The sequence below is a fragment of the Piliocolobus tephrosceles genome, chromosome 16 (assembly GCF_002776525.5).
Source record: "Piliocolobus tephrosceles isolate RC106 chromosome 16, ASM277652v3, whole genome shotgun sequence".
NCBI lineage: Eukaryota > Metazoa > Chordata > Mammalia > Primates > Cercopithecidae > Piliocolobus > Piliocolobus tephrosceles.
The window spans coordinates 68567966-68595314 of record NC_045449.1 but is presented as its reverse complement, the minus strand read 5'-3'; the positions used below and the strand labels follow the sequence as shown (position 1 = coordinate 68595314).

The following is a 27349-nucleotide window of genomic DNA, read 5'->3' as shown; positions in this document are numbered from 1 at the left end:
GGCCGGGTGTGGTGGTGGGCACCTGTAGTCCCAGCTACTCTGGAGGCTGAGGCAGGAGAATGGCATGAACCTGGGAGGCAGAGCTTGCAGTGAGCTGAGATCGCGCCACTGCACTCCAGCCTGGACGACAGAGCAAGACTCTGTCTCAAAAAAAAAAAAAAAAAAAAATTGTATCAGCATAGTGGCAGCACACAGCCAGGGCTCAGTAAACGCCAGCTGCTATGACTGTCATTAGCAACAGGCCCAGTCTCTCTGATGGCCTGGATGATGCACCAACAGCACCCTGCTGCCTGCTACCTCTCCTTCCTCCCATAGCTGGCAATCCCAGAGACGCCAAAGAGCACTCTCACCTACCGGGGGCTGGTGCATAGCTCCTTGAGGCAGGGGAAGGTGTGGATGGTACGCCTGCGTTCCCGCTTCTCCCGGAGCACTTGCAGCTGCTCTAGGCCTCTTAGTTGCTCCACCTGGGCCTGCAGCTCCTCCACCTGGGCCTGGAGGCGCTCAATGGTCTCCGTCAGCCTGGGGGTGGGGCGGTGGACACACAGGAACTTTAAGGGGATGGGGCCAGTTTGCCTCATGGCAGCCCTGGCTCCCTGAAGATGGAGGGACGTTGGGTAGGAGGTAGACGGGAACCCTTGAGCCGCTGTCTGGTCCTCAGGTAGGGTGGGGAATTCTCTGCATGCCCAAGGACCCGCCCTTCTTTTATGCCTCTCAGACGAGCTGATGACTTCTCCTCTGTGCCACCTCAGTTCCTTGTCACTCCTCTATCACTTATTGTCCTGCACTGCCATAAAATATTTACATGCCTGCCTTCTCTTCCAGGCTATGAGGTCTTATAGGGCAAGACAATGTCTTTGTTTCCCCATTGTTGCATCCCCAGTGTATAAAAAAGAGCCTAGCGCACAGTTGGTGCTTAAGGCAAGGTTGCGGCCTGAATGTTAAACCACACAAAATCCACAAGGACAAGCTCACTCCCATCCCAGGTTCCTAGGGAGACATGCACAAGTCACACCCATCAGTCTATGGGCTCTTGTGTACACACAGCCCTGGGGCTCTCCCTCACCCGCCCCCCGGCCCTCAGCTGGGCCCTCACCCATGGATCTTCTGCTGGGCGGCCTTGCTCTCCAGCACCAGCCTGTGGTTGGTTAGCTCCAGGTCCCGGGCTGTCAGGTCCAGCTGCTCATAGACTTTGGCGTGCTGCTCGTTCACGTGCCGCAGTGTGTCCAGCTGCTTGGTTAGGTACTGGGGGTGGAAGCACATTGAGTAACCTTTTAGAATTGAGCAGGGGCAAATGTCTCTGCCTAGACCCTCCTCCTACTTCTTTTTTTGTCTTTTTTTCTTTTCTTTTCTATTTTTTTGAGACAGAGTCTTGCTGTGTTGCCCAGGCTGAAGTACAGTGGCATGATTTTGACTCACTGCAACCTCTGCCTCCTGAGTTCAAGTGATTCTCCTGCCTCAGCCTCCTGAGTAGCTGGAACTATGGGTGCCCGCCACCATGCCTGGCTAATTTTGGTATTTTTAGTAGAGACAGGGTTTCACCATATTGGCCAGGCTGGTCTTGAACTCCTGACCTCAAGTGATCTGACTGCCTCTGCCTCTCAAAGTGCTGGGATTATAGGTGTGCGCCACCACCCCAGCCTCTTTTTTTTTTTTTAAGCTTCTAAAATCTTTTTTATTTTATTTATTTACTTTTTAAGACAGGGTCTTGCTCTGTTGCCTAGGCTGGAGTGCAGTGGCACAATCACGGCTCACTGCAGCCTCAACCTCCAGGCTCAAGCGATCCTCACCTCATCCTCTCAAGTAGCTGGGACCACAGGCGCATGCCACCATAGCCAGCTAATTTTTGTATTTTTTGTAGAGACAAGGTTTCACCATGTTGCCTGGGCTCAAGTATTTCACCCACCTTGGCCTCCCAAAGTGTTGGGATTACGAGCATGAGCCACCACGCCCAGCCTCTTCTCCCCTTCTGAGGACAAGTTTGCTTTGATGTATTTGTCTTCAGCTGAGTGGGGCTTAAAAATGGTGGTTCGGGCTGGACATGGTGGCTCATGCCTATAATCCTAGCATTTTAGGAGGCTGAGGTGGGAGGATCACTTGAACTCAGGAGTTAGAGACCAGCTTGGGCAACATGGTGAGACTTGGTCTCTATTTAAAAAAACCCACAAAACTGGCGGTGCAATAGGGCTGCCTGAGATAGCTGTGCTATCCTTGTACAGGATAGCACAGTTGTGAACTATACCAGGCTATTGGGCTAAGGCTGTGTCTGATAAGCCGGCACCTTATTCTAAGTTGCATAAAGTCACACACAGGCCAAGGGGCCCTTGAGGGGTGTGGGCAAGCACATGCAGGGCCCTCACCTCGATCTCCTGCACCTGTTCCTCATTGGTGGAGTACATCTGCTGCAGGGACCCCTCCAGCTCCTTGTTCCTCTCCAGCAGAGTCTTCCCCAGCTCTGCAGCTAGGTGCAAGTCTAGGATAGGAGAAACATGAGCATGAGAACAAAGGCAGAGGATGCCCATTCATGTTCCGAACATCTACTCTAGGTGATCCCAACGTAACCAAGACACCAGGAGCCTCCAGGCCTGGGAGAGGTAAGCCAGGAGCTAAGCCTTTGCACTGTTACTTCTGCCTGGAATGTTCTTTCCTGACACTTCCAGGACTTGCTACCTCTTCTCCTTCAAGTCTCTGCCTGTCACTTTCTCTAGATCTTTCCCCAATCACTTGGTTCAGTCACACTGTTCCCTGCCCTGCAGTCTCTCTCCCGCTTCATCTTTCTCCTTAGCACTTAGCACCATCTAATTTCCCAAGCAAGTTCCTCCTTTATCTTTTTCAGCTCCCCCAACTAACTGTGAGCTCATGTGGCAGTTTTTTTTTTCTTTTAAGGGATGGGGCCCAGGCTGGGGTGCAGTGAGTATTTACAGGTGTGATCGTATGTGCTGCAGCCTTGAGCTCCTGGGCTCAAGCAGTCTTCCTCCCTAAGCCTCCCAGGGCAACATAGTGAGATCTCACCTCTATTAAAAAAAACAAAAAAACAAAAAAACAAGGGTGGTGCAATACTGCTGCCTGGAATAGGATCCCTTGAGCCCAGGAGCTCAAGGCTACAGCGTATATGATCATGCCTGTGAAGAGGCGTGGGACTATAATACCGGTTGCTGGGACTACAGGAGTAGTATTTTTTTTTTTTTTCGAGACAGAGTTTTGCTCTTCTTGCTCAGGCTGGAGTGCAATGGCGCGATCTTGGCTCACTGCAACCTCCGCCTCCCAGGTTCCCGCCAACCATTCTCCTGCCTCAGCCATCCAAGTAGCTGGGCCTACAGGCGCTGGCCACCATGCCTGGCTAATGTTTTGCATTTTTAGCACCGTGTTAGCCAGGATGGTCTCGATCTTCTGACCTCATGATCCACCCTCCTCGGCCTCCCAAACTGCTGGGATTACAGGCGTGAGCCACAGTGCCTGGCCCTTTTTTTTTTTTTTTCCTAAAATCTTTTTTATGCCAGGATTATAGGCACCCACTACCACACCCGGCTAATTTTTTGTATTTTCAGTAGAGATGGGGTCTTACCACGTTGGCCACACTGGTCTTGAACTCCTGACCTCAGGCCTCCCAAAGTGCTGGGATTACAGGCGTGACCCACCACGCCCGGCTTAAAATTTTTAAAATTTTTTTGTAGAGACAGGGTCATGTTATATTGCCCAGGCTAGTCTCGAACTCCTGGCCTCAAGCGACCCTCCTACCTTGACCTCTCAAAATGCTAGTATTACAGGCGTGAGCCACCGCACCTGGCAGGGCAGGGATTTTTATGTTTTGCTCATGAATATCCCCAGGGCCTAGGACAGTATCTAGCACAGAGTCAGTGCATAATTTGTCTTTTTGGAAGAACGAGTGAGTGATAAGAGCATGGAAGGACATAGGGGCCAGGTGCCGTGGAGTGATGGGCAAGGCAGAGCTTCACTCTCCCCGGGAGGCTCAGGCAAACGGGCAGCTTTTGAGTCAGACTTTGAAGGATGGATAGGAGGCCGGGTGTGGTGGCTCATGCCTGTAATCCCAGCACTTTGGGAGGCCAAGGTGGGAGGATCACTTGAGGTCAGGAGTTCAAGACCAGCCAGGCCAACATGGTGAAATCCTATCTCTACTACAAATATAAAAATTAGCCGGGTGTGGTGGTACAAGCCTGTAATCCCAGCTACTTGGGAGGCTGAGGCAGAAGAATAGCTTGAACCCGGGAGGAGGAGCTTGCAGTGAGCCGAGATCGTGCCACTGCACTCCAGCCTGAGTGACAGAGCGAGACTCCATCTCAAAAAAAAAAAAAAAAAAAAAAAAGAAAGAAAGAAAGAAAAAAAGAAAAGGGTGAATAGGAGCTTGCTGAGAGGCAGAGAGAGCAGAAGGGCTTGCTGAATATTAAAACTGGAAGAGGATTCAGAACTTTTTGGCCCAACTTCTTGATTTTATGGCTAATGAGCAGGACAGCAGAGTGACTTGCCCATGGTCACCCAGCTGGTTTATGTCCATGCTGGGGGGATAATTCAGGTATCGGGCTCCTGGTTGGGTACCATTTGACCCTAGTGACATGTGCTCCTCTCTCAAACCTTCTCCTTTCCCTGAGCAGCAGAACCATCCTCTTCCCACGGCAGCCCTGGTGCTTGTACCCTGTAGGACTGGAACCTTCCCTCCCCGATCCCAGTCCAAGGGAAATGAGCACCCATCAGATAGGCTAGGAGGGAATCCGTCTGTTTTCAGGGGGATGGGTGGGTAGAGAGGAGTTAGAAGCAAACGGCAGGTACTAAAATCCCTAAAAGTTCTCTTTGTGGGTCTGAGTTGTGTGATGATACCTAGACATTTGGAGTGGATACAACCTTCCCAACAACACACATATGTATATTAAATATATTTATTATTTTTTGTTTCTTTCCTTTTTTTTTGAGACGGAGTCTCGCTTTGTCTCCCAGGCTGGAGAGCAGTGGGGCAATCTCGGCTTACTACAACCTCCGCCTCCCAGGTTCACGCCATTCTCCTGCCTCAACAAGTAGCTGGGATTACAGGCGCCCACAACCACGTCCAGCTAATTTTTGTATTTTTAATAGAGATGGGGTTTCACCACGTTGGTCAGGCTGGTCTTAAACTCCTGACCTCAAGCAGTCCACCCACCTCGGCCTCCCAAAGTGCTGGAATTATAGGTGTGAGCTACTGTGCCTGGCCTGTTTTTTGTTTCTAAAAAGAGGCAGGGTGATAAAAATATTCTAAAATTGATTGTGGTGATGGTTGCATAACTGTGAATATAATAAAAACCGTTGAGCCGGGCGCGGTGGCTCAAGCCTGTAATCCCAGCACTTTGGGAGGCCGAGACGGGCGGATCACGAGGTCAGGAGATCGAGACTATCCTGGCTAACAGGGTGAAACCCCGTCTCTACTAAAAAATACACAAAAACTAGCCGGGCGAGGTGGCGGGCGCCTGTAGTCCCAGCTACTCAGGAGGCTGAGGCAGGAGAATGGCGTAAACCCGGGAGACGGAGCTTGCAGTGAGCTGAGATCACGCCACTGTACTCCAGCCTGGGTGACAGAGCGAGACTCCGTCTCAAAAAAAAAAAAAAAAAAAAAAAACCGTTGAATTGCACACTTTAAATGAGTGAATTGTATTGTGTATTAATTAAATCTCAATAAATCTGTTAAAAAAAAAGATTTAGGCTGCTTAATCCAGAGTCAGAGAAGGGTGGGAGAGAGCGGGTCCTTAAAGAGGTCATTACAGCAGGCTCAGGCTGAGTTTCACAAGGCTGTTTTCTTTTTAAAATAGATTTAATGTTTTTCATAAGGCATGATTGGTGTAAAAAAATCAAACAGTACAGAAAGGTTAAAAACTGGTGATTTAGGCCAGGCGTGGTGGCTCATGCCTATAATCCCAGTTCTTTGGGAGGCCAAGGTGGGTGGATCACTTGAAGTCAGGAGTTCGAGACCAGCCTGGCCAACATGGTAAAACCCTGTCTCTACTAAAAACAAAAATTAGCCAGGCGTGGTGGCGTGTGTCTGTGGTCCCAGCTACTTGGGAAGTTGAGGCAGGAGGATCACTTGAACTTGGGAGACAGAGGTTGCAGTGAGCCGATACTGTGTCACTGCACTCCAGCCGGGGTGACAGAGAGATACCCTGTCTCAAAAAAACAAACAAACCAACCAAACAAACAACAACAAACTGGTGATTTAAAAATTACAGGCCAGGCTGGGTATGGTGGCTCACGCCTGTAATCCCAGCACTTTGGGAGGCCGAGGTGGGAGGACTGCTTTAGCAAAGGAGTTCAAGACCAGCCTGGGCAATATAATGAGACTCTATCTTTACAAAAAATAAGAAAATTAGTGGGGTGTCTTGGCATATGCCTGTAATCCCAGCTACTTGGTAAGCTGTGATTGTGCCGCTGGACTCCAGCCTGGATGACAGAGTGAGACACTGTCTCTCAAAAAGAAAAAAAAAAGAAAAAAGAAAGTGTAGACTGGGCACAGTGGTTCATGCCTGTAATCCCAGTGCTTTGAGAGGCTGAGGTGAGAGGACAGCTTGAGGCCCAAAGTTAGAGACTAGCCTGGGAAACATAGCGACACCCCATCTCTTTTTTTCTTTTTTTTTGAGACTGAGTCTTTCTCTGTCACCAGGCTGGAGTGCAGTGGTGCGATCTTGGCTCACTGCAGCCTCCACCTCCCAAGTTCAAGCAATTCTCCTGTCTCAGCCTCCCGAGTAGCTGGGACTACAGGCATGCGCTACCACGCCCAGCTAATTTTTGTATTTTTAGTAGAGACGGGGTTTCACCGTGTTGTCCAGGATGGTCTCGATCTCTTGACCTCATGATCCGCCCACTTCGGCCTCCCAAAGTGTTGGGATCGCGTCCTACCCGAGACCCCATCTCTACAAAAAAATTGTAAAAATTAGCCGGGCATGGTGGTGCAGCTACTAGGTGGTGGGTCTGTGGTTGCAGCTAGTAGGGAAGTTGATGTGGGAGGATTGCTTGAGTTCAGTAGTTTCAGATTACAGTAATGTATGATTGCGCCACTGCATTCCAGTGAGACACAGCAAGACCCTATCTCTGAAAAAAAAAAAATGAAACTAATTAACTTTGTGGTACAAAACATTTTGTGCAAATCACCGCCCAATTCTTTAGGACACAGAATTCCTTGTACAAAGGGTAGGCCTAGGTATCTGGAACAAAAGGTAGGCCTAGATACAGAATTCCTAGAAACAGAATTCCTGGGACAAAAGGTAGGCCTTCTTGAGGCATTCTGTCAAAAGACTGTCCAGGAAAGCACTGGTCTGTTTCACTTTATGAGGCTGCTTCTTAAAACAGCTCTCAATCTAGGCTGACGATGTAAATCAGATCAAGATGCGTAAAGGCAACTCTACTGGGGCCAATATGATGTGGTTCAGGGATCCAGTTCTCTACCGCTTTCCCTTTTTAGACATAGTGATAGTTCTAGGGTCTCTGGAGGACGGATGGGCTCTATACTCCTGGACAGAAAGTTTCCTAGATACGGTTGTTTTGGCTGAGCCCTTGCTATGCAATGGACAGAGGCCTGAGAAGGAATAACTGGGGAGCACAAGGGATGTCTTTGAAAAGAAATCTAGACCTGGGGTGGAAGTTTTCCTTTGGGACGAGCCCGGGCAAGCAGTGACTCTTGGTGGGCAGCTGAGGGCAGAGCCTTGGGCCTTTAGCCAAGCTGGGGGCAGAACTGACGTTGCCTTGTGAGAGGCAGAGGGGCCTGACCAGCCACTGAGCCTGGACATAAAGGCTGAGCCGCCCCACAGGAACAAATCTGGAGCCTGCTCCAGTGCACAGAGGTGAGGTTTTAAAACAACCAAAGTGGAGCCTCCAGGGCTGGGTTTTAGCCAAAGGAGGGCCCTGTGTCATCTGGAGAAGGAGTGCAAAGCTGCTATCCTAGAGCAAGGCTGCAGCAACTTAGCCTGGAAAAACAAAGGCAGCTTTCCCAAACACCTACCTCAGTCATTGAAAACAACAACAACAACAACAAAGAAACCAAATCATGTAAATCATAGATAAGAACCTTTAGCCTTGAGCAATTAACTTTCTGATGAGGATGCCAAGAAAAACTAGTTACGTAACATAAACCTAGTAAGGGAATGAGAATATATGCTGTATGAATGTATTAACTGTAAGTTGGGCAAAAATCTGGAGGTATCTACAAATTGTAAAGTTTGATGTAAAGATCATTGAACTGGGCAACATAGTGAGACCCCTGTCTCTACAGAAAAATTAATTAGCTGGGTGTGCTGGTGCGCACCTGTAATCCCGGCTACTCGGAAGGCTGAGGCAGGAGAATTGCCTGAACCCGGGAGGCCGAGGTTGCAGTGAGCCGAGATCATACCACTGAACTCCAGCCTGGGCGATGGAACGAGACTCTGTCTCAACAAAAAGATTGAACTACGGCCCTATGCTATGTTGTGTGCATGGCAGTAACTCAGGACTCAGGAGCTGGGCAAAATCATCTTCAGTTTGTGATGAGAGAGCCATGCTATCTTCCTGTTTTCCATAGTGGGACTCAAATGTAGCTCATCCTGAACAGTATCCAGTAGTTCAGATATACATGAAAGAGATCAGAGAGCTACCCTCCTAAATGTTCCCCCCTTGGAAACTGTTGCATGGTCTGCAAAGAGGCCATTGCTACTGATTCTACCTCCTGCCGTGGGTGTCGGAGGACACGCTCCATGTAAGTGGCCTTCATGGAGCCCCTGCAGCTTAACTAGAGTGCAAAGCCACTGCATCAGAGGTGAGTGAAGAAAGGCCAAGTGCAGTGCAACATCATGCCCCCTTCTTCCAGGTGAGTGTCTGGGCTGTGTGTAGATTTCTAATGCTGGCAGACCAGGGTGGTATACCACCCTATACACCAGAGACATCAAAGGTTGCCCTTTGAAGGCAGTGAATCGACTTGGGCCACCTAGTGATTCAGGGACAGGTAGAAAGAGAAACACAATAGAAGCTGTTTGGGGGCAGAGAGGCAGGTCTCAGATCATTTTAGGGAAACTGGATCACAGTGCAAGCTAAGCTGGTCAAAGCTGCCAGGAGGGATCAGGGAAGAGTCTAGAAGTTGCAGAGCAGGGAAGTGAGTGGAGCCAAGTGCGAGGGAGAGAACACAAGCTAGCGGAGGGCTGGTGACGGCTCCCGGCTCAGAGGAGAGAGGCCTGGGAATGGGAGAATGGGGAAGCTGGCTAGGCAGGAAGTGAAAGTGGAGTAACAGCCTGTCACAGCTGGATGAATGGGACACACCGGACCAAGCTGGGGAAGGTACTAAGTCTGGGCTATGGGTTTGAACCGTGCAGGTCAAAAGAAAAAATAATAATAATAAAATAAAATTAAGTCTGGGTTGGCACCTCCCCTGCCTGGACCCCAGGGTTTTCTGGGGTCTCCTTCAGGAGGCTTTAGTGGTTTTACATGAAGCAATGCCCCAGAGGCCTGAGAAGGAATGTCTGCGGAGCCCAGAGCCTGTCTTTGAAAAGAAACTTAGAAATCCCACTGTCCCTCACTGGCTCGGGTATCACAAATTCCAGAGCAGAGATGCAGCAAAGGGATGGGACATTTTCAGGGAGCACAAAGGTAAGGGTGTGGGCTCCAGGTAGTGGACACAAGTACTACCTGGCAGGGCTGTTCTCAGCTCCAGGGCATGACTGTCAGCCACTCTGGGTCCACAGAATCAGGGTCAGGTCACCTTTGGGGTAACCAGGGTAGAGGCAGGATCTCCCTCCTGTTGCCAGGTCAGAGCTCTCCTGAGGCTGAGGACTCAAGGTCAGCTAGGCAGGCGGGGAAAGCACAGGTACCAAGGACTTCAAATCTGTGACTCAGCAGCCGCCTCTCAGCCTGGAAAGAGGAATTCACAGGGCCTACCATGCCTGGTCCAAGGTGGGGGAGGAAGGTGGGCCAAAAGAGGGACTGCCAGTGCTTAATAATTAATGGCCCTTCCTCCCTCCCTCCCTCCTTCCTTCCTTTCTCTCTCTCTCTCTCTTTCTTTCTTTCTGACAGAGTTTTGCTCTTGTTGCCCAGGCTGGAGTGCAATGGCGCTATCTCAGCTCACTACAACCTCTGCCTCCTGGGTTCAAGTGAGTCTCCTGCCTTAGCCTCCTGAGTAGCTAGGACTACAGGCATGTGCCACCAAGCCTGGCTAATACTGTATTTTTAGTAGAGACGGGGTTTCTCCATGTTGGTCAGGCTGGTCTCGAACTCCCGACCTCAGGTGATCCGCCTGCCTCAGCCTCCCAAAGTGCTGGGATTACAGGCCAGAGCTGCTGTGCCCAGCTGGCTTTTTCTATTTTTATAGATGTTCATGGCAGCAGGCAGAGGGAACACAGTGAGAATCTAGGACCTCACTTGTCCCACGGCTGCCTTCCACCAGGACAGAGCATCAAAGTCAAACAGGATCTCTACAGTCAAGCTTCTGGAAAGTGGAATTGGGGCCTGCCCTTGGGGCAGGAGGAAACAGATGGGAGGTGAGACCAGGTGGCTGGCTGAGAAAACCATTTCTGGGCCACTCACAGGCAACCAGGGAGCAGCTGGGTGGAAGAGAATTTGTGGGTTGGGAGATGCAACAGGCCTCTGATACCCAATATGGCTGGCCTTTGGCCCCTGCTCTGTCCCACCATCCAGTTCTCCATGCCTGGCCCCCGGGGCACAGAGCAGGCGGGGCCCATGGGAATGCCCCTCAGAACCCGTGTCCAGTGCTTCCTTCAGCCCCTCATTCCCTACTTTGCAGCCTTCTCACGTCGCTCCATGACTTGGTACAAGTGTCCCTTCCCCCTGGAATGACTTCTTCCCTCCCTGTCCTGGAGAGCCTCCAGCTCAAAAGGGCCTTGGCATAAACCTTTCTGACTCTCTGCTGTCCCTGTCGCTGGGTCTACAGCTGCAGAACCCCTCACTCTGACGCCATTATAAGTTTGGTCCTATTTCTGTCTTCTCTAATGTCATGTGGACTCTCTGAGGGCAGAGACTATGTCCTCAGGCTCAGCACAGCACCTGGCCCACAGCAAGCAGACATCCAACTTTCGGCAGGAAGCTCCGGTTTATTCTCATTTCTGCTTTCCCTCCTGATTCCTGGCCTTTGGCTACCACTGGCGCTGCTGGGTCAGGCCGACAGCTGCAGACCAGCAGGGCCAGAGAAGCAAAGACCTGCAGGGCCCATCCCTCCCGGCAGCCCAGAGCATGGCCACCCAGTGCAGCTGGAGTCTCACTCCTCTCTCTCAAGAAGCTGCACATCTCTGCACATCTCCCACCTCTACACCCTGGCTCCTTTCCCATCTCTGGGCCAGGAACAGTGCCAAAGCCTTCATTAGGGGGTGCAGGAATTAAGTGAGATAGTAACAATATTAGCATCAGCCTACCTGAAAACCGTCTTCTCAAGAACTCAGTTTCCAATCTTTCTTTCTAAGCCTGGCTCTTCCAGGAAGCCCTCCCTACTGCCCATAATACTGTGCCACCAGCCGGGTGTGGTGGCTCACGCCTGTAATCCCAGCACTTTGGGAGGCCAAGACAGGTGGATCATTTGAGGTCAGGAGTTTGAGACCAGCCTGGCCAACATGGTGAAACCCTGTCTCTGCTAAAAATATAAAAATTAGCCGGGTGTGGTCCCCCAGCTACTCAGGAGGCTGAGGCAGGAGAATCACTTGAACCCGGGAGGTAGAGGTTGCAGTGAGCTGAGACTGCACCATTATACTCCAACCTGGGTGACAGAGGGAGACTCTGTCTCAAAATAAATAAATAAATAAATAAATAAAAAGAAAAAAGAAAAAAATACTGCGCCACCTGCACTTAGTTACAAGCCTGCCTCCTTCACCTGCCAGGGTATATACCTTCAGGGTCAGGGCTGTGACTATTCCCAGCTCCCAGGATGGTGTCTGTTACTTAAAGGGAGCCTAATAGGTGTTCATGGAACAATCTGCCGTTCAGGATGGGAGAGGGGGTTTTCACAATGTGTGGATGTGTGTGTGTGTGTGTGTGTGTGTGTGTTTGAGGGGAGCTGTATCTCATTCCAGGCAAGGAGGCTGAGGTTAGAGTCCAGGGCACAGACCATGGCAGGGTCTAGTCCAGCATCCCCAGTCCCACCCTGGTCCCCTTGAGGCTATGATTAACCCTTGTCCTGAGCACAAGGACAGAGCCTCATCTGCCAGTCAATCTTGGCCATGTGGGGAAGTAGGTCAGGGGTTTCAGGATCCGGGTAGCTGTTGCACATCAGGGCAAAACCAGCCCTCTGGAGCCTTGTGGATGGAGACCAGGGTGTGGGCACACCACAGCAGGCCACGATGGCACAAACTGCAGCAGACTTGTGTCCACACCCCCCAGCTTGCTGGAGGCTGTGGGAAGGTCACTGCACCCTGGACATGTTTCCTCGCCCCTTCCAGCTGTCACCATCCAAGAACGAGGCATCCTGGGGGAGGAGAGGGTAGAACTGACTCCACTCCAGCAGGCCTCCTCCTGCTTCCTGTCCCAACAGCCCCATCCCCCACTCCTAGTGATGTCACTTCGGCCACCTCATCACCAGCTTCTAACCCCCTTCCAGTCGCCCTTTCTGCCCTCAGATGGCAACTGGGGGCAGCGGAGGTGTATCCCTCTTTATTCAGTCTCTCAACTGGCACACTGGCCGGGATTCCCGAACCTGACCCCCTCCAAACCATGAGCCATTTGCAAGGGGACGGGGAAGGGGAGGGCTAAGCGACTCCTGACTCTGGAAGGCAGATGGGAGACTTGACTTTCTGCTTCTTCACCAGCAAAGACCCGGTACCACTTCTCCCTGAGTAGGAAGCGAGTTGGGGAAACTTTCTGGGAGTCTTAGAGCTCATAAATCCTGGCAGGGACGGGTGCTGCTGGATTTGGTGTGAGATAACTTCCCTCTATACACAGGCCACCCTCCCAGCAAAACATGACGAAGGAGCCGCCTCCCGGCCTCCAAAGACTCCTAGCCAGCGCTCAGGCCCCGTAACAATACCAGGGGCGGCTGGGCAGTTGCTGCCTCCAGGACGGGGTGGGCGAGCTGGATGACGGATGCCCTGTGGTCTGGGAAAATAGGAAGACCGTCCCCCGCCCCCCACTTTTGAAGGTCTCCACCCGTCCGGTCCGCGTCTTCTCCGGCAGCGCCCCCTCTCTCCACGTCCCGGTTCTCCAGACGCGTCGCTACTCCGAGTCAGGCGCGCCGGGTCCAGCCCAGCCCCTCCCGGGGTGATAGCGCCCAACAATGGAGAAGCGGACAGGGGTCACCGGGCGCTCCCCGCCTTCCTGCCCCCGTCGCCCCCGCGCTCACCCTGCTCCAGGTCCTGCTGGTCGTACCAGGGCTCCTCTTCCTCCGCGGAGAAGTCCTCCATCCCGGCGGCTCTCCGCATGGCCCCGCGGGCGGCTGGCGGGTGCTGCGGCGGCGCGGCTCAGGGCCGGGACGCGCGGCCCGGGACAATGCAGCGGAGGCGGGCCGGGCCTCCAGCGTCGGGAACTGGGGCTACAGCGCCCGCGCCGCGCCCCCTCGCCATCAGCCGCTCGCCGGGAGTCCACGCGGGGCCTGGCGCTTTGCCGCGGTCCGGCCCGGCCGGGGTCGCGCAAGTCGGGGGCGCCGGGTGGCTGCTACACAAAGGGTGGAGGGGCGGGGACGGCGGGTGGGACAGCGGCAGGGAGGATCCGGGTCTGCAGGCGGGCCTGGGGCGCTAGGCGCGCGCGGGTGCCGTGGCGGGCGCCCCCTGCCCGGCTCGGGTCCGCGCTGCCCCTGGCCCGCCCGGCGACAACCGGAGCCGCCGCTGCATCTTGGCGGAGCCCGCCTGCAGCTTGCGGAGCCCGGCTCCGCGGGGTGGGGCCGCCCGCCGCCAACCAATCAGGAGGCGTATGCAAAGCTGGAGGAGGAGCCGAGGGCGGGACCCTCCTGGTGTCTTGGTCTGGGAATTGCTAGATCAACCCTTTTTCGTCCTTTTTCCCCGACGACCGATTCAGTTTATGTCTCATGTCTAAAATTACGTTATTTTAGAAGTTGTCGTCTCTCCTAGATCTCCTGGAAGCAAGAATATTGTCTCTCTTTCACAGCTGGCTACTCACCTCCCAGAATAGGCCGCTCACCAGTCGGGCGCAGTGCCTCACTCCTGTAATCCCAGCACCTTGGGAGGCCAAGGCGGGCAGATCGCCTGAGGTCAGGTGTTTGAGACTAGCCTGGCCAACATGGCGAAACCCCGTCTCCACTAAAAATACAAAAATTAGCCCGGCATGGTGGCGCATGCCTACTCGGGAGGCTGAGGCAGGAGAATCGCTTGAACCCTGGAGGCAGAGGTTGCAGTGAGCCAAGATAACGCCACTGCACTCCAGCCTGGGCGGCAGAGGGAGACTCTGTCTCAAAAAACAGACAAACAAAAAACAAACAACATGCTGGTCATTGGTACCTTCCATCGACATTCTTTGAATGAATGAATACTAATTTACAGTTGCTTTTGGGAACTTGAGTGTTTAAGTGCCTGTGGCTAGTTTGAGGGTGTGTTACCTGCATTCAAGGTTCTGTTTTCCTTTCCTTGGGACCCATATCTGATATCCAATTATACCCATTAAAACCATACACATTTGCATCCGTCCAAGCATTCTTTCCTTAGAGGAGTTTTCAGATTCAAGCATTCTTGTAACTCATTTTTATTGGGACCCAGAATGTGCTGGCGCCGTTGAGAATCTCTGAATAATGTTGTGATACATCCAACAAATGACTTGTATCCAGAATATAGAAAGAACACCTGTATATTGATAAGAAAAAGGCATGCAACCCGGTAGAAAAATGGGTAAAAGATTTGGCCGGGCGCGGTGGCTCAAGTCTGTAATCCCAGCACTTTGGGAGGCCGAGATGGGTGGATCACGAGGTCAGGAGATCGAGACCATCCTGGCTCATATGGTGAAACCCCGTCTCTACTAAAAAATACAAAAAACTAGCCGGGCGACGAGGCGGGCGCCTGTAGTCCCAGCTACTGGGGAGGCTGAGACAGGAGAATGGCCTAAACCCGGGAGGCGGAGCTTGCAGTGAGCTGAGATCCGGCCACTGCACTCCAGCCTGGGCTGCAGAGTAAGACTCCGTCTCAAAAAAAAAGAAAAAAAGAAAAAAAAAAAAAAAAAAAAGATTTGACCAGGCAATTCACAAAAGAGGATACACAAATAACTCAATAAACATGCAACAAGGTACTGAACTTCTTTAGCCATCAGAAAAATGCATATTAAAACAACAATGAGGTACCACTACCCAATCACTAGAGTGGCTTTAGAAAAAACAAAACAAAACAGGCCAGGCTCGGTGGTTCATGCCTATAATCCCAGCACTTTGGGGAGGCTGAGGTTGGGAGGATCACTTGAGCCTGGAGTTCAAGACCAGTCCGGGCAACATAGCAAGACCCTATCTCTACAAAAAAGTTAAAAAATAAAAATTAGTTGGGCATGGTGACACACGCCTGTAGTCCCAGCTACTTTGGGAGGCTGAGGTGGGAGAATTGCTTGAGCCTAGGAGGTTGAGGCTGCAGGGAGCTGTGGTCATGCCACTGCACTCCAGCCTGGGTGACAGAGCAAGACCCTGTCTCAAAAAAAAAAAAGACAAAAAATACCTAGTGTTGTCAAGAATGTTGAGCAACTGGAACTCTCTCACCCTGCTGGAGGGAATACATAGGACGACAACCATTTTAGAAAACTGCTTGATGTGGCCGGGCGCAGTGGCTCATGGCTGTAATCCCAGCACTTTGGGAGGCCAAGGCGGGTGGATCACTTGAGGTCAGGAGTTGAAGACCAGCCTGGCCAACATGGTGAAACCCTGTCTCTAAGAAAAATACCAAATTAGCTGGGCATGGTGGCACATGCCTGTAGTCCTAGCTACTCAAGAGGCTGAGGCAGGAGAATCGCTTGAACCTGGGAGGTGGAAGTTGCAGTGAGCTGAGATTGTGCCACTGCACTCCAGTCTGGGCGATAGAGCAAGACTCCGTCTGGGAAAAAACAAATTGCTTGATAACCATGAAAGCTGAATAATGTAAGCTGTTGTAGGTTGTGTTTCCAGGCAGCTGATCCTGAGATGGAGATTAGCATGCAGGAAGTTGATTAGGGATATCAATCATATTGGATTAGAGGGGAAGAAAAAGAAAGGAAGTTGACTAGGGAGTGCTCTCAGGATCAACACCTGCAGGAAGGTGAGGGAAGCAGGGTTGGTGGGGGAGAAGCTGGGTTAGGATGTAGCCTCTGCAGAAGCCTCCTCTGATCCCTGAAGAACTTTGAATCTGGGGTGACCCTTCAAAGCTATTCCAAGTATCAGTGGGGGAAGGGGCCTTTATATCCCCCACCCTTACATATCAACCAGTCATTGAATGACACAGGTCATCCCTAGGAGGCATGTGTGACCTTGGCCAAATACATTCTTTTCAGCTGAGGCTAGTTTGCACAGAGGCCTGGCAGCTGGGACTGCCAGCCAGGGGTCCTTCCAGCAGCTAAGGGAACAGGTCCTTTCATTCTGAAAGAGCTAGTGATGCATCACAGCAGCCACTACACATGCATACCCTATAACCCAGCAGTTCTATTCCTATATATGTGCAACAGAAATATGCACATACCTTATCGCAAAGACATGTACAAGAATATTCATGGCCGGGCGCGGTGGCTCAAGCCTGTAATCCCAGCACTTTGGGAGGCCGAGATGGGCGGATCACGAGGTCAGGAGATCGAGACCACACTGGCTAACACGGTGAAACTCCGTCTCTACTAAAAAACTACAAAAAAACTAGCCGGGCGAGGTGGCGGCGCCTGTAGTCCCAGCTACCCGGGAGGCTGAGGCAGGAGAATGGCGTGAACCCAGGAGGCGGAGCTTGCAGTGAGCTGAGATCCGGCCACAGCACTCCAGCCTGGGTGACAGAGCGAGACTCCGTCTCAAAAAAAAAAAAAAAAAAAAGAATATTCATAGCCACAGTATTCATAACAGCCCACACTAGAAACACCACAAATGTCCATCAACAGTTGACGAAGAATATGTGGCATGTTCATGTAATGGGATATTATATAGTACAAATAAAATGATCTACTGTCATGGGCTTGGGTTAAAAAAAAAAAAGTTGAGTGAAAGATACCAGACACAAAGAGTAAATACCTATATTTGTCTCTTATTGCTTCTGTAACAAATGACCCCAAATTTAATCGCTTGAAGCAACACAAAATTATTATTTTACAATTCTGTAGAAGTCTGACAAGGATCACTGGCTAAAGTCAAAGCATTGGTAGAAGCTGTGTTGCTTGTGGAGGCTCCAGGGGAGTATCTGTTTCCTTGTCTTTTGCACCTTCTAGAGGTCACCCATATTCCTTGGCTCATGGCCTCTTTGTCCATCTCCAAAGTTAGCAACAGCAGGTGGAGTCCTTTTCACATCACATCACTCTTACCTTTTCCACCCCCCCTCTTATAAAGGACTCTTGTGATTAAACTGGGCACACTGAATAATCCAGGATAATCTCCCTGTCTCAATATCCTTAACTAAATCACATCTGCAAAATCTCTTATGTTGGGTAAGGTAATGTATTCAGAGATTCTGGGGGTTAGGATGTGGATATCTTTGGTGGTTATGATTCTGTCACAGCACTGCACGATTCTATTTTATATAAAGTTCATGGCCGGGCAAGGTGGCTCATACCTGTAATCCCAGCACTTTGGGAGGCTGAGGTGGGCGGATCACAAGGTCAGGAGATTGAGACCATCCTGGCTAACACGGTGAAACCCAGTCTCTACTAAAAAAATTAGCCGGGCGTGGTGGCAGGCACCTGTAGTCCCAGCTACTTGGGAGGCTGAGGCAGGGGAATGGTGTGAATCCGGGAGGTGGAGCTTGCAGTGAGCCGAAATTGTGCCACTGCACCCCAGCCTGGGCAACAGAGCGAGACTCCGTCTTGAAAATAAATAAATAAATAAGTAAATAAATAAATAAAGTTCATGTGTCTGGAATCCCAGCTATTGGGAAAGGTGAGGCAAGAGGATCACTAGAGGCCAGGAGTTCGAGACCAGCCTAGTCAACATGGCAAAACCCCATCTCTACCAAAAATACAAAAATTAGCCGGGTCTAGTGGTACACGCCTGTAATCCCAGCTACTTAGGAGGCTGAGGCAGGAGAATCATTTGAACCTGGGAGGCAGAGGTTGCAGTGAGCTGAGATGGCCCCACTGCACTCCAGCCTGGGCAACAAAGTGAGACTCTGTCTCAAAAATAACATAAAGTAAAATAAAATAAAATAAAATAATTAGATGAAAAACACACTATGACTGGCCTAAACTCTTCCATGAGGAGGAAAATCAGGTCTGCCTTCAAGGAGGAAATTCTTCAGCCTCCATGAGCTACAGGTCAACCAGCCCCAGATCCATTTCAAGCCTTTTCCTGGGATGTAGTCAAGCAGGGTAGAGAGCCCACCCAGGGGTGGCAAGTACAGACCACCTGACCTGACCTTGGTATCCCAGGACCTGGCACCTCACCTGAGTGTCAGGAAACCTATTTCGTGGTGTTCCTTGTCGCGGCCATCAAAACACGGCGCTGATGGCAAAGAGCCCTCGGTGGGCTCGATGGCCCCCAAGCCTTGGGCACTGTGTAGCCCTGGAGTTTTGTGACCCCGGCGGCCGGGAGCACTTCCCTGCGTGCACCCCAGGCTCCCAGAGCTCCCTGGCACCTCCAGCCCAGGTCCTGGATGGGGGAGCGGGGCACAGGCAGGGGACCCCGGGAGCTCCTGGCCACCGCGCGAAGATGGCCAGGCCCTCCCCGCGAGCGCCGCTTCGGCGCGGGGCGGGGCTGGGGACCCCGATACGACAGCTGATGGCACCGTCGCTGCTGCTCAGCCTGCATCCCCCACCTCGGTGCGCAGCCCGGCTCGGCCCAGCTCACAGGAAGTGACGGCACGCGGGCTGCGCTGGCGGCTGAGGGACCGCACCGCCCCCAACCGCACAGCGGCGTTGCGGGAGGCGAGGGCGTCGACCGACCTCGCGCGCGGCGCATCTCGGGTTAAGGTCAAAGGATCGGGCGACACCTGGAAACCTTCCTCGGGTCCCCACACCTCTGCAGGCGGCTCCTCCCTCCCTGTCCCCGCACACGGTCGCTCCAGCGCTGGGCGCACACTATACTGAATGATCTCGCCCCATCTGTCCCCTCCGCCAGTCTGAGGTCAGCGCCTGGCGGGGTAAGGCGCTCAGGACATTGGAGTGAGTGAGGTCATCTGCTGCCCATCCCCCTCTCCCCCATGCATCGTCTGAGTTTGCTCCAGACAACGTGTGCTCTGAAGGGTACATTATTTCAGATTCTCACGGTCCTTGTGGTCGGGGAGTGCCTCCATATGTCTACCTCAGATCCCTGCAGTGTGAACCCTCCAGTCCTGTCATCGGTGGGGTGAACTTTAGGAGACTTGTGCTGATGATATCCAACCTTACTCCTCTGATACCTCCTGGGCTGGTTGGGAGGGTAGGATGAGTTCATGCACGCACAGGCCTTAGATCAGCGCTGGGGTCTGCCGAGCACTAGTCAGTGACTATTAGGGTCTTATTATCGGTTTTCACCTGGAGGAACTATTCCTTGCCCCTCACTACCCCGTCTCTGGCAGGGCTCCTAAGGCAGGCTCGGGATGCCTGTGCAGGGACTTTACCTTTCTGGCTGGGGAGGTAGATGGAGCCTGCAGTCAAGGCTCAGTCTCGGGAGAAGAGACCTGGGGAGAAGCCTCAGATGCCTTTGCCCGCTGCGGGCCGCCTGGGCTCTGCCGCCTCTAGCACAGCCGCGTCACAGCATGGAGGCCCTCTGTGTGGGACCCTTCCGCTTCCTGGCAGACTGAGAACTCCTTGAGGGCAGGGACTCTGGCTGGCACATGGCGGGTCCCCCAATGAATGAAGAAACGTTCTAAGCGATTTTTCTTGGCCTTCTTTCTTCATCCTTCCTCCCAATGACCCCCTAACTCCACATTTCACAGCTTTCCTTATCCTTTTGCCCCAGGTCAGATCCACCTGCCCCGCCTGAAAAACTCCTAAAACTACTCAAAGATGAATCTGTCAGGCGCGGTGGCTCACGCCTGTAATCCCAGCACTTGGGGAGGCCGAGGAGGATGGATCACGAGGTCAGGAATTCGAGATCAGCCTGGCCAACATGGTGAAACCCCGTCTCTACTAAAAATACAAAAATTAGCTGGGCATGGTGGTGAACGCCTGTAATCCCACCTACCTGGGAGGTTGAGGCAGGAGAATCGCTTGAACCCGGGAGGCAGAGGTTGCAGTGAGCCGAGAGTGTGCCATTGCACTCCAGCCTGGGCGACAGACTCCATCTCAAAAAAAAAAAAAAAAAAGATAAATCTGAGAAACAGTTGGCCAAAATGTGTCATTCCTATTGACTAAAGTGGGCTATCAAGTGGCTCCTCCTCCTGTAATCACCCAAGCTGGAAGCCCAGGAGTTATTGTCATTCATTTATCCAATAAATATTTATGATGTGCTAGGGATGGTGCTGAGTGCTAAGGATACAGAGAACAAGATGGACTCAGTCATTGCTCACAGGAAGCTTGAATTTCAGTAGAAGAGAATAGGCTGGGCGCAATGGCTCATTCCTGTAATCCCAGCACTTTGGGAGGCCGAGGGAGGCAGATCACACGGTCAGGAGATCAAGACCATCCTGGCTAACATGGTGAAACCCCCGTCTCTACTAAAAATACAAAAAAAAAAAAAAAAAAAAAAAAAAAAATTAGCCAGGCGTGCTGGCGGGCGCCTGTAGTCCCAGTTACTCAGGATGCTGAAGCAAAAATATTTACAATAGTGTTAAGAACACAGGGGACCGAAGTAACAATGGTGGAGCTGCGAAATCTCTCAGGGAAAGAGACTTTTTTTTTTTTTTTTGAGGCAGAGTCTCACTCTGTCACCCAGGCTGGAGTGCAGTGGCACGATCTCGGCTCACTGTGACCTCTGCCTCCCACGTTCAAGTGATTCTCCTGCCTCAGCCTCCCACGTAGCTGAATTATCTCACCCCAATCCAAGTAACTGGGATTACAGGCACCTGCCACCGTGACCGGCTAATTTTTGTATTTTTAGTGGAGATGGGTTTCACCATCTTGGCCAGGCTGGTCTTGAACTACTGACCTCGTGATTCAACCCCCCTAGGGCTCCCAGAGTTCTGGGATTACAGGCGTGAGCCACTGCGCCCAGCCGGAAAGAGACTTTTAAGATAAGACCCCGGATGATGAAAAGGGGACAGTCACATGAGGAGTGTGAGGAGGGATGTCCCAGACAGAACAAACAACCTATACAAAGATCCTGGGCAGAAAGACATAGAGCAGTGGAGAAAAATGAAGGAAGACCCACGTGGGTGGAACCCAGGGACTGAAGGGAGAAGAAGCAGGCTCAGACCTTGCAGGGCCTTGGAGATTGCTCCTGACGCAGTGCTCAGAGGAGTCTTCGTGGGGGAGTGTTGTGAGTTGCATGTTCAAATTACTTGGGCTGCAGAGAGTACGTGGGAGAGGGGATGAGTGGAGGCTGCTACAGGAGGTGATGGGACCCTGGCAAAGGGCGGGGGAGATGAAGGGCAGTAGGAAGATACAATATATATGTTTGATGGGTAGCACCATAGGACTTGGTGATGGACTGGCCGGGGTTGAGGGGGTTGGTAGTAGGAAGAGAGGCATCAAGGGTGACATGGGGCCAGGCGTGGTGGCTCACGCCTGTAATACCAGAACTTTGGGAGGCCGAGGCAGGCAGATCACTTGAGGTCAGTAGTTCGAGACCAGCCTGGCCAACATGGCGAAACCCCGTCTCTACTAAAAATACAAAAACTAGCGGGGTGTGGTGGTGCACACCTGTAGTGCCAGCTATTTGGGAGGCTGAGGCAGGAGAATCCCTTGAATCCAGGAGGTGGAGGTTGCAGTGAGCCGAGATTGCATTTGCGCTTCAGCTCAGGCAACAAGAGCGGAACTCTGTCTCAAAAAATAAATAAATACATACATAAATAAAAATAAAAATAATATAAAATACGGTACCAAATTCTCTGACACTCCTTCCATGGAGAGGTGGGGTAGAGGTCCTCTCCCTGGGAATCTGGTGACCTTGTGATTATTTTGAGCAATAGAGTGTGCTACAAGTGACTTTCTATGTTACCCCTCCCAGGCTGGGTGCTGAACAGACATGCAACTTCCCCCTTGTTCTCTTGAACACCCTGTTTCCTTTTCTTTCTCTCTCTCTCTCTTTTTTTGGTTTTTCTTGAGACAGGGCCTCGCTCTGTCACCCAGGCTGAGTGCAGTGGTGAGATCATAGCTCATTGCATTCTCAGCCCCTCAGGCTCAAGTGATCCTCCTGCCTCAGCCTTCGGAGTAGCTGAGACTACAGGTACTCACTACCACACCTGGCGAGTATGTTTTTTCTTATTTTTTTATAGAAACGGAGTCTTGTTATGTTGCCCAGGGTGGTCTCGAACTCCTGGGCTCAAGCGATCCTCCTGCCTTGGCCTTCCAAAGTGCTAGGATCACAGGTGTGAGCCACCGTGTCCCCCTCCTCTTTTCATATGCATCTTTTGGGTGTTCCCTCACAGAGCCCAGCGTCCTTACTGAGAGAGGCCCAAGCCACGTGGAGAGATCACACGTTGACGTGTCTGTATTCAGCCTCCCTGAGCCCAGCCTTTGGGTCCTGCCAGCTCAGGCATCAGATATATGAGTAAAGCCACCTGGTGATTTCAGCCCCCCCAGCTGTTCCAAGTTAACCCCAGCACCAGCTATTCTGGTCTTCGCAGCTGGGACCCCAGACATTGTGAAGCACAGACCAGTCACTGCAGCTGAGTACTGTCTGAATTACTGACCCATGGAATTTGTGAACATAATAAAATGGTTATAGTTTTACACCAAGTTTGGTGGAGAGGTTGTTATACAGCAAATGTACCTAGAACACATACGAGATAGAAAACCAAGTTCCAGCCAGGCACAGTGGCTCACGCCTGTAATCCCAGCACTTTGGGAGGCCGAGGCGGGCGGATCACAAGGTAAGGAGATTGAGACCATCCTGGCCAACATGGTGAAACCCAATCTCTACTAAAAATAGATAAAATAGCTGGGCGTGGTTGTGCACGCCTGTGGTCCCAGCTACTTGAGGGGCTGAGGCAGGAGAACCGCTTGAACCTGGGAGGTGGAGGTTGCAGTGAGCCGAGATCGCACCACTGCCCTCCAGCCTGGCAACAGAGCGAGACTCTGTCTCAAAAAAAAAAAAAAAAAAAAAAACAAAAGCGAAAGAAAGAAAACCAAGTTCCAAGACTCCATCTCGTCAATACCACCTGCCTGCTTCCTCGCCATCCACCTGTGACTGCTTTGGTTCAGCCCTCATTAGCTTTCACCTCCCAGCTGGATTCCCCAAGTTCAGGTCATTTCTCTCTCCTGCTGCAGCCAGGATGGCTTCATTAGGATCTAACGACATCTCATGACATTGCTCCCCTGCTTCTCAGGCTCTTTGTTGCTCATGGAATAAGATGAATGCCTCTTATCAGCATGTATGCAGCCCTTTATGGTCTGCTCCTGGTCCACGTCGAACTTATCTCCTGTCTCTCTACATTTCACTCAAACCAGGTGTCTGCCTTCCTCCGTCCCTCTCTCCCTCCCTCCCTCCTCTCTCTTTCTTTTTTTGATTTTTGAAAACATTATAATAGAGGCCAGGAGTGGTAGCTCATGCCCGTAATCCCATCACTTTGGGAGGCCAAGGTGGGCGGATCACCTGAGGTCAGGAGTTGGAGACCAGCCTGACCAACAAGGTGAAACCCTGACTCTACTAAAAATACGAAAATTAGCCTGGTGTGGTGGTGTGTGTCGGTAATCCCAGCTACTCAGGAGGCTGAGGCTGGAGAATCACTTGAACCTGGGAGGCAGAGGTTGCAGTGGGCCAAGATCACGCCACTGCACTCCAGACTGGATGACAGAGAGACTCCGTCTCAAAATTAAAATAAATAAAATAAAATAAAATAAAAATATTATAATAGAGACAGGGTCTCACTATGTTGCCCTGGCTGGTCTCAAACTCCTGGCCTCAAGCAATCCTCTCACCTCGGCCTCCCAAAGTTCTGGGATTACAGGCATGAGCCACTGTACCTGGTCTTATTTATTTATTTATTTATTTAGAGACAGGGTCTCACTCTGTGGTCCAGGCTAGAGCATAGTGGCGTGATCGTGGATCCCCGCAGCCTTGAACACCTGGGCTCAAACCACCCCTGACCTCAGCCTCCCAAGTAGCTGGGCCTACATGTGCATGCCACCTTGCCCAGTTAATTATTTTATTTTATTTTTTGTAGAGACAAGGTCTCACTATATTGCCCAGGCTGGTCTTGAATTCCTGGCGATCCTCTCATCCCAGCCTCTGAGTAGCTGGGATTATAGGTGCCTGCCACCATTTCCAGCTCAACCAGGTGTTTCTGTTCCCTGGATGAGCCAGGCTCTCTTCACTTCCAGGCCTTCTTTCTGCTTGCTCCCCCTAATAACTGGATTCTGGAAATTTTTTCCTCCTCTCCTCTCCTCTCCTCCCCTCCCCTCCCCTCCCCTCCCCTCTCCTTTCTTTCTTTCTTTTCCCTTTCTTTCTTTCTTTCTTTCTTTCTTTCTTTCTTTCTTTCTTTCTTTCTTTCTTTCTTTCTTTCTTTCTTTCTTTCTTTCTTTCTTTCTTTCTTTAAAGGGAGTCTCGCTCTGTTGCCCAGGCTGGATTGCAGTGGCATGATCTCACCGCAACCTCCTCCTCCTGGGTTCAAGTGATTCTCCTGCTTCAGCCTCCCAAGTAGCATAGACTGCAGGCACATGTCACCATGCCCTGCTAATTTTTTTTTTTTTTTTTTTGTATTTTTAGTAGAGATAGGGTTTCACCATGTTGGCTAGGTTGGTCTCGAACTCCTGACCTCCAATGATTCAGCGGCCTCAGTCTCCCAAAGTCCTGAGATTACAGGTGTGAGCCACTGCGCCTGGCCTGCCCTTCAGACCTCTTTCCATCTTTTGCACTCTGCTCCATGCCCCATCGGGCTGAGCTTCCGTGGGGTTCCTTGCTCTCTTGTTTTGCGTGGGTTTATCTGATGGGAAGCACCAGCAGGAATTTTGAGGGCAGTGGAGTAAAGGTGGGGTATTCCACAGCTCCGTCCCTTCCAGACCCTGGGAGGCCTCATCTCCTGCTGGGCCTCTTCTGCAGCAGCCTTTCTCCAGGTTCTGACAACCATTCCATCCCTGACCCCGTCAAGGCAAAGTTCCCCACTGCTCCCAGCCCGAATGCTCCGTGGGCCTTTTTGTCTTCCCTTATTTTTGTAAATTGTCCCTTGATAAACTCTGTTTGGTTACTCTGTATGAATGTTCCATTGTTCCATGTGTTTCTGTTGAGACCTTGGCTGATACCCTCTGTCATCTTCCAGCTTCAGCCTGGCTTCCTCAACTCTGTCGAGTCTTTCCTTCTCTGTTTCCAACAGGGCCCTGGACAGACTTCCTCTCCCGACCCTGTGAGTCTCTATGGCCTGTATTGTTGCCCTCGGTGTCTCCCTCTTTCCGCAGTAGAAACTTGCCGTTGTAGCTGAGTCACTAGCCCCTTGTACTAGCAGATACTCAGTACCCAGTACTAGCAGATGATCAATACATTTTATTTATTTATGTATTTATTTATTTATTTTGAGATGGAGTTTCGCTCTTGTTGCCCAGGCTGGAGTGCAATGGTGTGATCTCAGATTGCTGCAACCTCCACCTCCCAGGTTCAAGCGATTCTCCTGCTTCAGCCTCCCAAATAGCTAGGATTACAGATGCCCACCACCTCGCCCAGTTAAATTTTTGTATTTTTAGTAGAGACAGCGTTTCACCATGTTGGCCAGGCTGGTCTCAAACTCCTGACCTCAGGTGATCCACCTGCCTCAGCCTCCCAAAGTCTTGGGATTACAGGCGTGAGCCACTGCGCCCAGCCTCAGTAAATGTTTGTTGGATGATTGATGGTTGAACTCAGAAAAAGGGTGCCAGGGAGGGCCATGACAGCCACAGACCTGCGAGTCTTCCTTTTATGCTGGGCATGAAGGAGAACAGGACATGGTTTCTATATGAGACATCACAGCAAAGAACCTACCAGGGAACGGCAAATTGATCAGGGACATGTAATTAAAAAAAATTTGAGACAGAGTCTCACTCTGTCACCCAGGCTGGAGTGCAGTGGTGCGATCTCGGCTCACTGCAAGCTCCACCTGCTGGGTTCATGCCATTCTCCTGCCTCAGCCTCCCAAGCAGCTGGGACTACAGGCACCCACCACCATGCCCAGCTAATTTTTATTTATTTTTATTTTTTTAGCAGAGACGGGGTTTCACCGTGTTAGCCAGGATGGTCTTGATCTCCTGACCTTGTGATCCACCCATCTCGGCCTCCCAAAGTGCTGGGATTACAGGCATGAGCCACTGCGCCCAGCCGAGAATATTTTTTCTTCACACATCCAGACTTATTTCTTAAGGTGTTTACTATAAAAGTTTTCACACACACACAAAAGTAGAGAGAATGGTGGAACAAATTGTTTTTCTTTGCTGCAGAAGATTTAAAAGCAAATACCCAGTCATTACAGACATCAATATGCATCACTGGAAAACAATTGACAGCATTTTAAAAACATGATTATTGGTGCAACTAGGGAGGATGTTAAGCTTAACTTACAGAATGTAAACAAGGGACAGGGATGAATGGGTATTTTTCCACTTAGGTATGTTAGTGGTCAAGTTCCTCAGGACAATGTTGTTTTTTTCCATGCCATGGTGGGGTGAATGCACAGGGACTTTGTAAGATTTCCTGGCATTAAGATGATCTAAGGGCCGGGCACGGTGGCTCATGCCTATAATCCCAGCATTTTGGGAGGCTGAAGCGGGTGGATCACAAGGTCAGGAGACTGAGACCATCCTGGCTAACACGGTGAAACTTCGTCTCTACTAAAAATACAAAAAAAATTAGCTGGGAGTGGTGGCATGTGCCTGTAGTCCCAACCACTTGGAAGGCCGAGGCAGAATAATTGCTTGAACCTGGGAGGTGGAGGTTGCAGTGAGCTGAGATCACACCATTGCACTCCAGTCTGGGTGACAGAGCGAGACTCCGTCTCAAAAAAAAAAAAAAGATCTGAGGAGGAGAATGCCCATTTGAGTGGGAGAAAAACCCCTGAGGCTAGGTGAGAGTGGACTCAATTAAATCCAGTAATATTTCCATGTCACTTGGAGTTCCTGGTTGCAAACCACAGAAATGGCTCTGAGTAATGGGCAAGACCAAAGGGGTCAAAATTTCACCTGGAGTGGCTGGTTAGCAAGAGTTCTCAATTCTTTTCTTCTCCTTCTCCTCCTCCTCCTCCTTCTTCATACCTTCGCTTGCCTTTATTATTTTTTCTTCTGTTTAAAGGCTGAGCACAGT

The 27349-nt window shown here is 51.2% G+C and overlaps 1 protein-coding gene across 1 annotated transcript in view; it reads right to left on the bottom strand.

Annotated features, from left to right (window-relative positions):
- CDR2L (cerebellar degeneration related protein 2 like) overlaps nucleotides 1-13760 on the bottom strand; it is a 17603-nt gene extending 3843 nt beyond the window's left edge. Inside the window, exons 1-4 of the mRNA XM_023212104.1 lie at nucleotides 13271-13760; nucleotides 2358-2470; nucleotides 1094-1242; nucleotides 355-519 (exon numbers count right to left, since the gene is read on the bottom strand). Coding sequence (XP_023067872.1) covers nucleotides 355-519; nucleotides 1094-1242; nucleotides 2358-2470; nucleotides 13271-13349 — 506 coding nt within the window. The 5' untranslated portion in view covers nucleotides 13350-13760. The remainder of the gene's footprint in view (nucleotides 1-354; nucleotides 520-1093; nucleotides 1243-2357; nucleotides 2471-13270) is intronic.
- Nucleotides 13761-27349: the final 13589 nt, after the last annotated feature.